Source organism: Cucurbita moschata, unplaced genomic scaffold, assembly GCF_002738365.1.
Source record: "Cucurbita moschata cultivar Rifu unplaced genomic scaffold, Cmos_1.0 Cmo_Scf00002, whole genome shotgun sequence".
NCBI lineage: Eukaryota > Viridiplantae > Streptophyta > Magnoliopsida > Cucurbitales > Cucurbitaceae > Cucurbita > Cucurbita moschata.
In genome coordinates, this window is record NW_019268518.1 from 4,878,756 (window position 1) to 4,896,469 (window position 17,714).

General features: G+C 34.2%; 2 protein-coding genes, 1 non-coding gene and 1 pseudogene across 4 annotated transcripts; 2 read left to right on the forward strand and 2 right to left on the reverse strand.

Moving 5' to 3' along the window:
- Window positions 1-4,114: 4,114 nt before the first annotated feature.
- Window positions 4,115-4,195, reverse strand: TRNAL-AAG. Its single transcript has one exon. It is a non-coding gene; the product is annotated as a tRNA-Leu (tRNA).
- Window positions 4,196-6,046: 1,851 nt separating this feature from the next.
- On the forward strand, window positions 6,047-11,892 carry LOC111459210 (phospholipid-transporting ATPase 1-like). 2 transcript variants are annotated; one of them, XM_023102004.1, is made up of 8 exons: window positions 6,047-6,507; window positions 6,564-8,231; window positions 8,322-8,628; window positions 9,207-9,915; window positions 10,000-10,123; window positions 10,692-10,911; window positions 10,999-11,457; window positions 11,547-11,892. In XM_023102004.1, exons 2-8 carry the CDS (start codon window positions 6,641-6,643, stop codon window positions 11,767-11,769), a joined length of 3,633 nt encoding a protein of 1,210 aa, XP_022957772.1. In that variant the 5' UTR covers window positions 6,047-6,507; window positions 6,564-6,640; the 3' UTR covers window positions 11,770-11,892. The 2 variants fall into 2 exon arrangements, with proteins under 2 accessions (XP_022957772.1, XP_022957765.1); XM_023101997.1 differs by having other exon boundaries at window positions 6,047-8,231.
- Window positions 10,324-10,397, reverse strand: LOC111431476 (annotated as a pseudogene).
- A 560-nt stretch (window positions 11,893-12,452) lies between the features above and the next one.
- LOC111459238 (probable mitochondrial import inner membrane translocase subunit TIM21) lies at window positions 12,453-17,304 on the forward strand. Its single transcript, XM_023102042.1, has 9 exons — window positions 12,453-12,675; window positions 12,927-13,037; window positions 14,105-14,170; window positions 14,266-14,284; window positions 14,854-15,014; window positions 15,609-15,787; window positions 15,900-15,948; window positions 16,285-16,404; window positions 16,559-17,304. Exons 1-9 carry the CDS (start codon window positions 12,562-12,564, stop codon window positions 16,715-16,717), a joined length of 978 nt encoding a protein of 325 aa, XP_022957810.1. The 5' UTR covers window positions 12,453-12,561; the 3' UTR covers window positions 16,718-17,304.
- Window positions 17,305-17,714: the final 410 nt, after the last annotated feature.

Below are 17,714 nucleotides of genomic sequence, written 5' to 3' on the forward strand. Positions count from 1 at the left end.
TTTTTTTTTTTTTTTTTTTTTTTTTTTTTTTTTTTTTTAATTACATCCTCAAACTAAATATTTTATTTTAAGAATTTTTAATAAATATAGGTGTATATAATTGTATGGATTAAATTAATAACTAAAATTAATTTTAAATTAACTCAAATAAGTTGATATCTACTTGAATCGTATTTATTTTTTAATACTATCGCTTAATTATACTAATTAATTTTAATACTATACTTTAATTATATTAATTAATTTTCGACTATTAAAAATAAATTATACAGTTGGTATGAAATGGATGATGATGAGTTTCTAAAATTCATTTTCTTATCTTGCTTCAATACGGTGGTGGTCTCAACTTCGGTTGAGAGCGAATGATCTCTTGATTCAATCATGAGGTCTTGACCTTGGCCTGAAGTCGAGTAAAAATCTAGAACGCTCTATGTCATACAAATTAATCGACGAGTTAGAACAACGAGTACGATAAGAAGGAGAAGACGAAAAAGGGACAGAAGATCATCAAATTCAGAGGAGCAAAACATGTCGCAAAGTTTGAATTTGATTGGTCGACCTCGATCATTTGAGGCTCGATTCATTTTGCTTAAATGACATGATTTTACATGTCTAGAGTTTGATTGTGTGGTATGACCCTTGGCTAACCAAAAGGTTTAACACGAATAAACCATGTATGACTTGTCACAAATAATTTTGCAGTTTTTATAAATTCTCGCCGTTCATAATTAACCAACCATATTTTAGGAATTGTCAACTAGGCCAGCCTCGTCTACTCCAAAGTTTTTGCATTATTTTGCTTCTACCTACCCTCGAATCTTCGAAATATTTCATGTATATAATTTAACTAAAAAATCAAGATCATTCATAATAATCACGTTAAAAAACATAATATATCAAACAAAAACATAAAAATTAGGCTCAATACAATCCAATAACAACAAGGGAAAGGTGGTGTGTCGAATACGATAATACAGAATTCATTCACTGTTTGTCGTAAATGAAGCATTACTAATCATCTAGGATCGTTAAGTTAAAATAATATATCAGGTATATCGAGCACCTAATGAAAAGAGTAGGTACTATTCTAATAATAGAAATTCTTCTGTCACAGTTAATAAAACTATGAGCCGAACATCTACATAGTATCGACCTGACTTTTTTTTTTTTTGGTGTCCAAATGAGACACCATTCAAAGAAAGAAAGAAAAAGGTGTTGATGAATTTCCTAACCATTTGAATGTGATATTATTTTCATTTGAAATTCTAGGCCACCAAAGGGATATAGGTGACGTACAAAACAAAATAATAAAAAAAAAAAATTATTTAAAAAAAAATGAACAAAACAAATGATGTGTTCTCAATTATATAAAAAAAAACATAGATTGACATTTCTTTATGGCTCCCATTTATGGGTAACAATTAAAATATATGATCGAACTAGGTACTAATTATCATCGTAAAATATTCACGAGTTGGATTTAAATTCATTTGGGATAAACTCAAAATTTTGGATTATTGGGTTGGTGACTAGAATTCACGACTCTCGTGTGTTTTTGTGTTGTGTCCTCAGATTTTTTTTGTTTTTTTAATTATTTTTAAAAATTATAATTATCCAGTTACGTTAATAACAAAAATCCCATAAAATTTAAATATTATACGTTCACAGGTCACAACACATGAAAGATTGGAATTGTGAGATTCCTCTTCGGTTGGAGAGGGGAACGAAACATTTCTTATAAAGGTGTAGAAACATCTCCTTAACAGACGTGTTTTAAAAACCGTGAAGCTGACGACAATATGTAACGGGTCAAAATGGACAATATCGGTTAGCGATGGACTTGGGCTCTAATACCAATTGTGAGATCTCACATCGGTTGAAGAGGGGAACGAGACATTCCTTATAAGAGTGTGGAGACCTTTCCCTAATAGACACATTTTAAAACTGTGTGGCTACCGACAATACGTAACGAGCCAAAGCGGACAATATATGTTAGCAGTGGAATTGGGCTATTACAAATGGTATCAGAGCCATACACCAGACAGTGTGGGAGCAAGGACGATGAGCCCTCAAGAAGAGTGGATTATAAGATACCACATCAATTGTTACATGTACAAATGTCAAATACTTTTTATATTCACAACAATCAGTGAACTCTATTTTCAAGTTGGTCTGGTTGACCCACCAAAAAAAAAGTCCTAACCTACAAATTAAACTGAATTTTTTCAATTTTCCCAAAATTCAACCAAACCCGAATTTAATATATAACTCAACTCAACTTTTATATAGTTCGGGTTATTCGAGTCATCAAGTTGTATGAACATCCCTAATAACAGTCGAAGATTGAACTAAAAGAATACGATTATTTCGTTTTGGCTCTCAGAGATTTAAGCATTTGATCGTTCTAATCGAACTATATATGTCTTACCCAGTTCACCGATCAAAACTTTTCCGCTCCTTTTAAGGAAAGGGGGAAAGAAAACGACAAGTAAAGAAATTACACACACAACAAAAGTCGAGCTATTCACGTTTTCTAGAAACATCGAACAAAAAAATCCAATTTAATGGAGTGATACCAAAATTAGGAGAGCAAGAATATGAAAGAGAAAAAAAATGGGCAAATTAGGGTTCATAGAATAGTGAAAAAAAAAATGGAATAAATGAAAGCCCATACTCTTCCCCTTTTCTCCATTTTTTATGGCTCTCTTTGTGATGGTGTGATGTCACATGAATAGGGATTGCCCTAAATAATGTCACATAAATCTATCCCGACACGGAATTTTAATAGTCAGCTCGAGATAATTAAAAAAAAGTGTTTTTATGTAGAGTACTGCTCGTTTTTTTTTTAAATTGTCGGCTAAATCTATTGTGTTTTTCGTGTTGCTATTTAATTTCGTAGGAACGTTCAAAGAAAATTGTTGGGTAATAATTCAAAAAAATTCACATTTTTTATATAATTTTAAAATTTTCACATTGTTTATCACATGTTTGGTAAGAATTTGGATTCTATTTTATATTTCAATTAAAAATTTAAAATATATATAAAAAAAATCTATAAAAAATTAATATATATTTTTTTAATAAATAGAACATTTTAGATTATAATTTCAATTTATTTATTTTAAATTAAAAATTTATAATATAGTATATTATAGGGCGAAATACAAAATTTATTGAAAAAAACATGTTCATGAATTAATTAATAATTTAATTTATTATTTATTTTTTCCAACTATAATTATTTTATGGTCTATATTTATATGATAGTGTTTAAATTAGAATATAATTTCTAAATTTGATATAAAATTTAAAAGTTTACGGACTAAATTTACAATTTAATCGAAAAATGTGAATAATAAATATTTTTGAGCACTAGTGGAGGGTGCGGATGACCCGTTCAATATGGGTTAGATCATCGGCAAAAATAATAACTTTCGATAGCGATATACATTTTATAAACATATATAAGCTTATTCACTCAATTTTCTTCTAAAAAATGATATATTTGGTTAAAAATGTATGTGTTTAGCAAACGTGTTCTTATCCTATTATATCCGTTCTTGTCGTGTCATGTCGTGTTCATACTTTACAAAACGAGAAACGATATCGAAAATGACCCACAAGGAGAAAATTACGCCTATATGTTTTGTAGTTCCCGGGGGTGTGAGCTCAAGAATACTAGCTGGGTTGTGGGCTCCATGCAGGAAGAGTTCACTATCTTCTTCATGCGCCTCCTTAGCTACAATGCTACATGTTTTGGGCCATCGGGATCGGTGGCTACTCATTGTGGTTATTGTCATCCCTTGAACTTAGGAACGGAGGTTGTTCGATGATTCCATCGCTCATGTTATGATCTAGGGATCTATTCTTACGATTATCGTGAAGACAACTAATTGTCAATTATCACGTACTGTCATCTTTCTATTATTCACGACTTTACTTCTCGGGAAAAATGTTTAGTTGATTTGTAAAAACTATGGAAAATTAGAAACGTGGAGTTTATCGACTATGATACTGAATTTTTATTATAAAAATGAAATAAGAAAATAAAATAAAAAAGAAAATAGTAAAATAATGAAATAAGAAAAGAAAATAGAAAAATAGTAAACAACAATGTTGAGAGTGGGATTTGAACCCACGCCCTTTCGGACCAGAACCTTAATCTGGCGCCTTAGACCAACTCGGCCATCTCAACATTTGATAACATCCAATCGTAATTTTATTTATTCAATAAAAATATTTAAATGAATGTTTTTTTGTTAAATAAAATATTGTTTTTTCCATCAAATTTGAAATATTCAAATTACACATGTTTTGCAAATGAAAATGTTTAGTGAAATAAATTGTAAGTAAAACCAAAATTATATCAAAATAAATAACCATATTTAAATTTGGGATTTAAAAAAATGATTATAAATCTTATAAATTAGATGATATTATAAAATAATAATTATATAAAATCATGTACATCAATAAACCAATGATAGTTATTACATTTAATGGAAATCTTCAATTTTTTTTATAAATTTAATTACGACAAATTTAATTAATTTTTTAATTTTTAATATGTCTTTTTCTTTTTTTAATATAAAAAGATTCTGATAATATCAAAATATAATTGTTAATTAATTGGATTTAATTATTAGTCTCAATTCTATATTTAATTAGATTAGATTTACAACTCTCATTTATATTCCAAGAACCTAAAATAATAATTATTATTATTTAATATGTTTTATATAATTTGTAAACTAAAAATATAATAATTGGCGTGACACGTGTCACCCTGGCATAATTCATATACATTGTTGCCAACGGTCAACAGAAGTTGCCTTCACATCAAAATAAAATACAACAAAATAATATCTTGTCCTTCTTTTATTATTATTATATGGAAATTGCATAAATAAATCCTTTATTATAAATGATTTTATTAATTAGTTGGTGTTCCAATTATATTAAAAATTTGTAAATTATCTTGAAATACTTCATAAAATAGTTGGGGTTAATTAATCAAATAAAAAATTAGTTGGTGCGATTATAAGCTAAAGTGAACGGGATTATAATAAAATTTATAGTTAAGGGATGATTGGTGCAATTTTCACCGTATATTAAATAGTAAAATTACAAATTAGTTCTTATGGTTCGGTTTTTATTCTCAGTATTATATGATTTTAATTGCTTCAGTTTGATTCATATAATTCGATCGTGATTGCAATAGATTCTTCATAAAATTGATATTGATTAATACGAGAGACAATACAACCTCGGAAGTATGACTTGGACAAGTATGGTCGTGCACTGACTTAATAAAATAATGATTTAGTTTTTTTTTACAAAATTTAAAATTTTCACCTCGTAGAAAAATAAAAATTGAAAATTATCAACCATTAACCTAACGTAAGTTCAATTGTCTATATACAAATTCAATCGTTATTTTGATGAAGACATGTAGAATATGTATTAAATGATAAAGTTAGTTCAGAATTTAATAGCATAATTGAATATTAATTATTTATGACCGACCCTACTCAATCTTATGGTTTAGGGTCGAGAATGGAATGTATTTATTTCTTGTTAAATATTTTTTAAACAAAATATAAATTTTAAGTATATTTTATTAAAATTAAGTTAATTTTTATTAAAATTTTGAAAATAATTGATTTTCATAGAAAGCGAGGTTGAATTCATTCTTTAATAAAAATAAAAATGGTGTGAGTTTAACAAATTTGAACGAATCTTATTCCAATTAAACATAACTCGAAACATCTCAAAATAAAAAAAAAATAATTATTTACACAAGATATTAATATTTTGTTAATATATATATAATTTAAATATTAATATTTCTAATATTACTTCAATATTTAAAACTATATTGTAGCTCATATATTTTAAATTTTATTAAAATTTAATATATATACTTTTAATAAAAATAAAGTTAATCTATAAATTTAGAAAAATAACTTTTTATATTAAAAATTATTATTATTATTATTATTTAATTAATTTTTTTCCCGCTTAAAGAAGTTCAGTTTGTAGAACAGCGACAATTTAGTTGAAAATAATTTAAAAAACATACGAAATGCTAAAGAAAAAACCCATATTTTGTTTTTGTTTTTGTTTTTTAATTTTTGGTTGAATTTTTTTGATTCGGTGGATTCGTTTTTGCTGTCGCCACCCATTACGACTTCTTCTCCGTTTCTTGCAATGATCGTCTTCCTACTCTCTTTCTCTCTCTAGATTCACACTTTCTTCTCTAAAAAATACTTCGATGGCTTTGACCGTTCTCTGTTCTTGTTCTCTCCCTCTTACACGCCTCTCCAACTACTATTTTCGCTTAAGAAATTTGCCCATCCGGCCGCAGACTTGGTCTATTTGTTTTTGTTGTTCTTATTGTTCTTCACATACACTCTGTTGTTTCCTCTGTGATGCTCTGTTAATCGATAGACTGAGTTTTGTATCGCTGCGAGTTAGTGGTTGAGTTTCTACTGGATTTTTGAATTTGTGATTTGATTGGGATTTTGCAATCTGGGAATTTCGTGAATGCGTTAGTGATTGAGTTTCTACTGGATTTTTGTAGCTCGTTCGGCGATTTCGTGAATGCGTTGATGATTAGGTTTGTGCTGATTGTTAAATCATGGCGTCGGATTGGCCGCTCTTGATTGTATCTCCAAGAACATCGAAAACTACATCTCACGATCTACAAAAACAGGATCCGAACCAACCTGGATTGTTCTTGGCTATGAATGAGAACTTAGCGAGTACTGAACTAGGTCACCGCGCTTTCTCGCGGCGAAGTCAATCGTCGCTACAATCGAAATCCTCAATTCGCGAAGTGAGTTCTAGTGATGATTTTGGATCGAGGCCTGTTCGTCATGGTTCTCGAGGTGCCGATTCTGAAGCACTGAGCTTATCACAGAAGGAGATCAATGACGAAGATGCGAGGTTGATTTACATCGATGATCCTGAGAAGACAAACGAGAAGTTCGAATTCGCTAGAAATTCGATTCGCACCGGCAAGTATTCGATTCTAACTTTTCTACCGAGAAATCTGTTTGAACAGTTTCATAGAATTGCTTATATATATTTCCTAGCCATTGCCGTTCTTAATCAACTTCCTCAGCTTGCCGTTTTTGGTCGAACAGTATCTATTTTGCCTTTAGCTTTTGTGCTTCTTGTTACTGCTGTTAAAGATGCATATGAGGATTGGAGAAGGCATCGTTCTGATAAGATTGAGAACAATAGATTAGCTTCAGTTTTGGTTGATGGTCAGTTTCATGACAAGAAATGGAAGGATATTAGAGTTGGTGAGATAATTAAGATTGGTGCAAATGGTACCATTCCTTGTGATATGGTGCTTCTTTCTACTAGTGATTCCACAGGGGTTGCTTATGTGCAGACCTTGAATTTGGACGGTGAATCGAATTTGAAAACGAGGTATGCGAAACAGGAGACGATGTCGAAAATGCCCGATAAGGAGAAGATTGTTGGGTTGGTTAAATGTGAGAAACCCAATAGGAATATCTATGGATTTCATGCTAATATGGAGATTGATGGGAAACGACTTTCGCTTGGACCTCCAAACATTGTTCTTCGAGGCTGTGAGCTCAAGAACACGAGCTGGGCGGTTGGCGTTGCTGTATATGCTGGCCGTGAGACCAAAGCCATGCTTAATAGTTCTGGAGCTCCGTCGAAAAGAAGTCGACTCGAGACTTGTATGAATGTGGAGATTATTATGCTCTCTTTCTTTCTCATTGCTTTGTGTATAGTTGTTTGTGTTCTTGCTGCTGTTTGGTTCTTTAGAAACAGGGAAGATTTGGATGTTTTGCCTTATTTCAGGAATAAGGATTTCTCAAAAGATCCACCTGAAACCTATAACTATTATGGATGGGGATTGGAGGCCTTTTTTGTATTCCTCATGTCAGTCATTGTGTTTCAGATCATGATCCCTATTTCACTTTACATTTCGATGGAGCTGGTTCGTGTTGGCCAGGCTTATTTCATGATTCGAGACGTTCAAATGTACGATGAAACATCAAATTCTAGATTTCAGTGTCGAGCTTTGAACATAAATGAGGATTTAGGACAAATAAAGTATGTTTTTTCAGACAAAACGGGTACTCTTACTGAGAATAAGATGGAGTTTCGATGTGCTAGCATCACAGGGGTCGATTATGCAGGTGAAAGTACCGGCCCCCTCGACGAGCAGATTGGATACTCGGCTCGAGGTAAGCAGATTTCTTTTTTCCTTTCATTTGTTCAATAAGGTCTCCTATCCAAGTGTGGTTTAGCTTATCTTTTGCTATTTTTTGTAACAGTGAATGGAAAGGTTTTGAGACCGAAAATGGCTGTCAAAACCGACCCCGAGCTTCTACAGTTATCAAAAAGTGGAAAGCACACCAAGAATGGAAGATATATTCATGATTTCTTCCTGGCATTAGCTGCTTGCAATACCATTGTTCCTCTTATTACAGAAACTTCTGATCCTTCAGTGCAATTAGTTGACTACCAAGGCGAGTCCCCGGATGAACAGGCGTTGGTTTATGCTGCTGCGGCATACGGTTTTATGCTGATCGAACGAACCTCTGGTCATATAGTTATCGACATACATGGTTCAAAAGAAAGGTAGATCATGCTTCAGCTTGGTTATTGAAAAATATTTCTTTGCACTCTATGTTCTAACGTGTTAGGAATTATGAACCTCCATAATGGTATGATATCGTCTGGTTTGAGCATAAGCTCTCATGGCTTTGTTTTTGGTTTTCAAAAGGCCTCATACCAATGGAGACGTGGGACTCCTCTCCCAACAATCCTCCCCTCGAACAAAGTACACCATAGAGCCTCCCCTGAGGCCTATGGAGTCCTCGAACAGCCTCCTCTTAATCGACGCTCGGCCCCTTTCTCTGGAGCTTGAGAGTCACTTTTGTTCACAACATTTGAGGATTCTATTAACATGACTAAGTTAAGGGCATGACTCTGATACCATGTTAGAACTACGACCCTCCACAATGGTATGATATTGTCCACTTTGAGCATAAGCTCTCATGGCTTTGCTTTTGGTTTCTCCAAAAGGCCTCATACCAATGGAGATAGTGTTGCTCACTTATAAACCCATGATCCTCCTCTTAATTAACCAACGTGAGACTACTCCTTTCAATAATCCTCTACCCTGCTTTCTAAAACTAATTAATATTGGCTTGTAGATATAATGTTTTGGGAATGCACGAGTTCGATAGCGACAGGAAGCGGATGTCGGTGATATTGGGGTGTCCCGACATGTCCTTCAAAGTATTTGTAAAAGGTGCTGATAACTCCATGTTCAAGGTGATGGGTGGAAATATGAACACGAGTATCATTCAAGCCACTAAAGCTCATCTTCATTCATACTCATCAAAGGGTCTCAGAACACTGGTTATTGGGACGAAAGAACTCAGCTCTTCTGACTTTGATAAATGGCACTTGATGTTTGAGGAAGCAAGCACTGCGCTGATCGGCAGAGCAGCTAAGCTTCGCAAGGTTTCGAGTAGCATAGAAAACAATTTATCCATATTGGGGGCCTCTGGCATTGAAGATAAGTTACAAAAAGGTGTTCCAGAAGCTATAGAAGCTTTAAGAATGGCAGGCATTAAAGTATGGGTTTTGACTGGGGATAAGCAAGAAACAGCCATATCAATAGGTTACTCCTCCAAGCTCTTGACAAACAAGATGACCCAAATTATCATTAACAGCAACTCGGTGGATTCATGCCAAAGGAGTTTAGAAGATGCAATAATTATGTCGAAAAAGCTTGCTACTGCGTCGGGGGTTACACTGGATAGCGAAGGACGTAGTGAAGCTATAACGGCTTCGGTTGCGTTGATCATTGATGGTAGCAGCCTTGTTCATATTCTTGACAGTAGACTTGAAGAACAGGTATAAATGCTTTCAAACCTGCAAATTCCATCTTGTATATACTCTTGATTGTCTAACGTTTTAGCTAACTCGCTTGTGTTTCAGCTTTTCCAACTATCTTGTCACTGTTCGGTGGTGTTATGCTGTCGAGTTGCTCCATTGCAGAAAGCTGGAATTGTTGCTCTTGTCAAGAGAAGGACTTCTGACATGACACTTGCCATTGGTGATGGTAATTCTCAATATAATAGCGGGCTTGGCCTAACAGATATTGTCTTATTTAGACTTTCTGTTTTTAGTTTTCCCTTAAAACACATCAGCTAGAGAGAGGTTTCCACACCCTTATAAAGAATGCTTCGTTCCCCTCTCCAACCGACGTGGTATCTCACAATCCACCCCCCTTCAGGGACCTGCGTCCTCGCTGGCGCGCGGCCTTGCGCAGAGGCCATGCTAATCTTCTCTGTCTATTGTTCCAATTTTATCGAATGTCCCAGATTGTGAGAAACAAGTATCAGCAAGGACGTTGAGTCTCGAAGGAGGGTGGATTGAGGGAAACGAAGCATTTTTATAAGAGTATGGAAACCTCTCCCTAACTGACTTGTTTTAAAAATCTTGAGGGAAAGCCCGAAAGGAAAAACCTAAAGAGGACAATATCTACTAGAGGTGGTTTAGGCTGTTACACTCAATTTCTTCGCTTTCCAGTTTTTATTTCTGAAAGCCCATCTTTCTCAACCTATATCAAAATTCTTCTTTGCTATGGATGTTTGGTCATAGATTTTATGTTTGTCAAATCTTCGTAGGCGCAAATGACGTGTCGATGATCCAAAAGGCGGATGTGGGTGTCGGTATCAGCGGTCTAGAGGGTCGACAAGCTGTCATGGCGTCGGATTTCGCCATGGGGCAATTTAGATTCTTGGTTCCTCTTCTATTGGTCCATGGACATTGGAATTACCAGCGAATGGGCTACATGATCTTGTACAACTTTTACAGAAATGCAGTATTTGTGCTTGTTCTCTTTTGGTGAGTAATGTCTGTCTAGATCATATGAAATAGAAACATCCAAGAACTTGGGAAACTTCTGATATGATCATGTGTTCCTTCATATAGGTACGTGCTCTTCACCGGTTACTCGTTGTCGACCGCGATCAACCAATGGAGCAGTGTACTCTACTCTATAATCTATACTTGTTTGCCCACAATTGTTGTTGGAATTCTTGACAAAGACTTAGGAAGAAGGACCCTTCTTAGTTACCCTCAACTCTATGGGGCTGGCCATAGACAAGAGAGCTACAACTCTGGCTTGTTTTGGTTAACAATGGTCGACACTGTGTGGCAAAGCATTGCTATTTTCTTCATCCCCCTCCTTTCCTTCTGGGCTACCACCGTCGACATTTCAGGCCTCGGAGATCTCTGGCTACTCGCTACGGTCATCGTCGTCAACTTACACTTGGCAATGGATGTGTTTCGATGGTATTCCATCACCCATGCCGTGATTTGGGGATCCACTCTCGCAACAGTCATTTGCGTCATCATTCTTGATTCGATATTGTCACTTCCCGGTTACTGGTATGTGATATAATCCTACTTCACAAAGCCTTCTCATTCTATAACTTCGTCCATTCTAATATAGTGAGCACGTTATGAAACTATGGCAGGGCGATATATCACGTGGCGGGCACAGCATCTTTTTGGCTATGTTTGTTATCGATCGTCGTTGTAGCGTTACTTCCTCGGTTCGTCGTAAAGTACCTTTATCAATATTATAGTCCATGTGACATCCAAATAGCAAGAGAGGCTGATAAATTTGGAAGGATAAGAGAGATGGGAGTTGTACAAACAGAGATGATCCCAGTCCTCAACAATCCTTCACAACTATGACATAAGCTGTTCACAATTCTTTAGGCTGTTGCCATCCAAAGGGTAGAAATGTAATTTAATTTTTTTCAATTTTTTATTTATTTAATATATCTTTGTTGTTCATAATTGAGTAAATAATTATTATTCTTTGAGTTGTTATCTTGCTGGATTGTGTTTTATTTATTATTTTATTTTTTAAAATATATATTACCCCGAGTGTGTTCCGTTAAGTTGAGTCAGATTGAACATTTTTTTTTTGACATAATTCAATTGTTCGGAAAATTTAAGTCATTTATTTAATTTTTTTTTAAAGAAAAGTAAAATTTTAATATTTAAAATATTTATTTATTTGTTTTTAAACGTTGAATTAAAATTTACCAATATATATTTTGAAAGATTATATTTTAAATACTCACAATTTTATTTTTAATAGTTGGAGTATATATTTTTTTAATTACCAATAAATAGGAATTGGATAAATTAAAATTTAATATATTCAATTTTTCAAAAATTATAAATTTATTAAATAAAATATATTGAAATATATAATTTTATTAGACACAAATTTTTTCATTTGTAAATTTTTTAAATTGAATTTACATCTTACCATTAAATTTATGAAAATTTGTTATTTTTTTTAATTATAAATGTAGGATGACGTCACTCTCCGGCACTCTGTCAGAATTATTCTGCTTTTTTTTTTTTTTTTTTCTTCCCGAAACGCCCTCCCCGAACATAGAAATTCATCAGGGTTTAACGCCTCTCCTAGGGTTTCTCTGTACAGTTCAAATTCTTCTTCAGCTCTGAAAATCAATGGCGAACGGATTGATGAAGCTCACCACGTTCGTCTCTCGTTCTTCTATTGTCCCCCGTCATTGGCATCAGTCCTCGTCGTTTTCTCGTCTCGGTGCTCATGAATATTTCAAGGTCAATTTGCATTTGAATTTGGGTCTTTACTTTACTTGACTAGTTCGGATTATTGATTACTTGTCCGATCGGTGAATGCAATTGCTTTTGGTTCGTTTGAGATCTTAATTTACCTCAGCTGCACAAGATTGTGTTACGATGATGTGTGCGCTTTTTTTTTTTTTTTTGAAAAATAATGAATTTGTTTGTTCATGAGTATGGAATGTGGAATTTGATGTCTTGAGTTTTTTCTATCTTCGCGGGGAAATCAGGGAGCTGAGGTAATTAGCAGAAGTGGGATGGATATTTCTAAAGGAGTTGCTGTACCTACCATTGACGGAGCAAAGAGGGCTTTACCAGATACGTATGTAACTGTAAGAGAGGTATGTTCTGGATATCAGTGGAGCGAATTAGTGGAAAGAAAAGGTGTAGGGAACCAAAGAACAATCTAATAATCAAAATGTGTGTGTCTTAGATGTTCCAGTATGCAACATGCAGTTCCCTGAAACAAAGAGCAGAAAAGTAATAATTAGAAGAACCTACATTAATGGCTTCTGATCAGTTAGAAATATATGCATCTCCTGTTACCTTTTACGGTTACATGATCAATATGTATCTTCTTTCTTTCAATATCAATTTCAATATGTAAACCTTTTGCCTTATCTGTCTGTGCTATTAGGTAGTAAAATCTTTTCTGTTTGACAGTGTTTGAACCAACTCAAAGGCTCTTGGAATTTTAACTTTAGAATGAACTTAAGAAAGTTTGAAGTAGAGGGGTGTTATAAATCCCGTTTTGGTCAACTCTTTTCAGCTCTTTTTCTTCCTAAAATGCTTGTCAAATTCGTTGGATAGGTAAATACTCTAATAACTAAACTAATAAGCCAAGGTGTTACTTCTATTTCCTAAAGGAAAAAAATGCAAAGTGTTCTTTTGGACAGCTTTTTTTTTTTTTTTTTTTTTTTTTTTTTGGAGCTTTTGTACAAATGAGATCGTACAAAGTAAAGCCTTCACAAGCTTTGAGTCCACCATCACGGAAGTGATTTTATTGCGAGGGTTGGCTAGAGAGGAATATGAGAAGGTTTCGAAGCATTTATAAGCAACCCTCAAGCATTTGGGATAATTTATCTTTTGTTGCTTCTCCTCAGAGCTCTTGTTTGAAACAACTTCCCTGCCGATATCAACCCTAATAGGAGCAGTTCTTCGGAAACTCCCCAACTCTTTGTTTATTAAAAAAAGAGAAAAAGATCCTGCTCTACTTGACTTATTAGCTCTTCAAACATCTTGGAAAAGAATAGAAGAAAATATGTATTGAACTCTAAGATAGAAGTGGGTATTGCTCAAAGAACTTCTCTCTTTCTAATGATGATATGACATTAATTACCAGGATTCTTAGCCAATGCAGAAGGTTCTCGAATTTGAGATTTCTAATTAAGATGTATAATTGATGCAGCTGCTTGGTCCACTGAAGTCAGGCGTTGCCAAACAATCTGCTGGGTACGTGTGCGATATACCGAAGGTGCAATAACTCCTTTATGGCATACTTTGATTTTTAATTGGCATTTTTTTAGCATTCACAGAATGTCTGATTTTATTAATTCATTGACTTTGCAGGATACACTTGGAGCTACTGGTTGGTTTTATTTCCATTTATTTTTCTTGAACTTGGTTATTCTGCCATGTTTTTTGTTATTATTTTTTTTTTTTACTGCAGGGGTGGGGGTGAGTTTTCAGAATGAGAACTCTTTTTAATTTTTTTGGATGATTGAACGGTTACTGGTGCAACTTAAGTCTATATCCTTCAAAATTGCTCCTGGACAGTGGGTCATATCTTGCTTAAAAAATTTCCTTCGAAAGATTGACTATTTAGTTTAAGTTTTCACATTGTATGCATGGATTTGACATATTTGATCTGGTTACTTTGATATCTCATATGAAGCTATTATGCATGGGCGATGAAAAACGGAGGAGTTTCAAGGGATTTTAGAATTGTCTAATTATGCTTATGGATTAACATGTGGAAAATGAGTTTCTTGGGGCTTGATGCTGAGAGAAATTAATCGAGTCTCCTGTCATTGGGTCCCTTTCTCTTGCTCTCGCTCTCACGGGGGGTGGGTCTGTCTCTTGCTCTCGCTCTCACGGGGGGTGGGTCTGTCTCTTGCAATTCCATGTTATATATGTATATATTTTTTTTTTTTGTAGGTATGGCTGTTTTATCTAGACGGCAGGGTGCAAGGGGATCAATTGTCAAATTGTCACCATTAGCTGTCGCTAGGAGTTGTGATACAAATGCTGGAGTGCCGTGCTTCGCTAGATTTATGTCGTCAAAATCTTCAGAACAACGTGGGCAAACCGCATCTGAGGTTTGTGTTCAATTTGAGTTTCTTTAACATGTAATAAGGAGTCTAGATTTCAGGTTCATTAGTACGGAGTTTTAGTAGAAGGAACTTTGACTGGATTTAAATGTGGTGCTTGTATTGCATCCTCAAATAATTATGAAGATGACAACTAGCCATCCTTAACATGTCAACTGAGAAAAAAATGACCATCTCTAATAAATCTTAGATCCAATTAAACAAGGACATGGGAATAATTAGAATATCAACATTATTTGTAAGGAAAATTTAAGTTAGCCTGTCTACAATTTGTTGTTAAACATTGTTGAATGCATGTCTGTAATATATTTATATGAAGGCAGCTTCCATTAAGAGAGTTAAATAAACAACTAGAGAGGAGTGATACGATAAAGGAGGCAACACGAACAAAAAAAAATGTTACCAGAATTGACGTTTACTAGGTATCTCATTGAGGTGTTGGTGGTTAAAATTAAAGCTGACATGATGATATAAGTTTTAAATTTCTTCTCATTTATTTGCATTGGCCCAATATGGCTGCTGCTTTATCTTGATCACCTACGAGTTCATCAACCTGGTTTTCTTCCTTGATCTTATTATCAGAGAAAAAAAGAAATATCGACAGTGGAGGATCCATTTGATGCTCCCACATATAATATACCAGAGAAGCCTGTTACATTTGCAGAGGGAGCATCCTACAGTTTTATCATCCTTGCAGGGCTTGGAGTTGCAGCAGCTGCTGGATATGCAGTTTTTAAGGAGCTTATATTTCAACCAAAAGAGTAAAAATCAACTTACAATTGATTAATATTGCGAAGTTTTGCTTATAATCATGACTTATGCCTTGTGATTTCCTCTAACTAGAGACTCTGATATGCTAATTCTTTTGTTTAGGTATAAGATCTTCGGCAAGGCTCTTAAAAGGATTCAAGATGACAGCCAGGTTAGTGAAATTAACCTTGACCTTTTGGCACACTTAAACACTCCCTTGGGGTTCTTGGCTTCTTGTTAAAGAAACAAAATTCAATTAGGATAAACATGTCCATGAGAACAAATATACTAAATGAAACGAAAACAACCAAGGCAATTACATATGCAGAAAACCAAGCTAGAAATGACCGACCGAGAGAACAAAGAGAACCATTTTGAAGTTTCTGCGTTTTACTTGAATAAAATCAAGCATTTTGGAGTCTACTCAACAAATTGGTTTACTTATTTCTGTGTTCAAGCTATCCTCTGAGCCTTTATGTTTTATTAGATTAGTTTTTCTATCCTGCAGGTTAGGGTAAGAATTGGTTCCCCTATAACTGGTTATGGGCAAGAAACTAGGAATCGGGCTGCTCGCCAACGTATCCCTAATAGGGTGTGGACTGATGAAGACGGTGTTGAGCGAGTAGAGGTAATTTGTGTCTTAAAATGTGATAAATTTTTACTGTTTTAGTAATGATAATTTGTTTTGTAGGAGTTGCTAAATAATTCCCCTTTTACATTGTAAATTAACAAGTCATTTTGTAGAGTTCATTTTCTTTATACCTTGCCAACTATATTCGCAGGTGAACTTTTATATTCGTGGACCCCATGGAGCTGGAAAAGTTTACACTGAGATGTTCAAGGATCAAGCGGATAAGCAGTGGAAGTTCACATATTTGATCGTCGAGGTGAAATCGCCTTCTCCCGCCCAATTGATCCTAGAATCTTATATGCCTGCCTGATCTTTCAGCATCCTAACCCGCTCTAGATTTTGTACTGAATTATACATTATTTAGAATTATCATCTCATGTTTATAGATTTCCTCCTTCCTCCCACCCCATTTATATTTTCGATACGGTTAGGCCAATTTTTCTAGTTCGATATTTCTGATTACCTCCTTGCAAGAGAGTTCCAATAAGTACTCACTCATTCAACTTTCTTCTACTCGATACAAGTGAATCAGAAAGTTTTGCCCATAGACGAAGCAGCCTCCGTTTCGGTAACACGTTATTGATTCTCTCTTGCTGCTAAATCTTCCCTACCAAGGATAGATTTGTTCTTTCCATGCTGTGTGTATTTCTTTATCCAGATGTCCCAGATTTTCTCATGTTAGGCTCTCGCTAGAGTTATAGTGAAACAACAAAGAATCAACTGGAAACTGAAGGTATGAGGCTTATTTATTTGTTTGCTTCTTCCTAGCTTGTTTGCATGCTTCGTTAAAAGGCTCAATTTGCGCCCCTCACCTTCATACATTTCATAAAGGCTTGTGCCAATAAATGGATGGCTGATGTTATTCAATACAAAGGATAAGAACTAGAGCTTTTTGTTTGTTTGTTTTGGCCTGCTGATTGTTCTGTATTGTTCATGTGATGCATCAAAATTATTAACTCAATTTGTTTACAACTAATAATCTTTGTTTGACTGAATGAAGCTACTTTATCTAAGCTGAGAATTGAAAGATTCACTAAATAATGTGCTTTTGGTCCATTAATAAGGTTTTTTCTCTGTTTCTGGGAGGATTTGCCAAGTTTGGGCACTTGAAAAGAAATTCAAATCTTGAAGTTACTAATCTAATATGTAATTGTGAATCACTTCAACTTAATTTTTTTTCATAATTATATAATAATACAAGTTGAGAATATTTGAAATTTTTAGTAAAAAAATTTTGTTATCCCACTTTGGATTTTCAACCATTACAGGCCCATTTTAATATTTTAATGCATAATCTTCTATTTTTC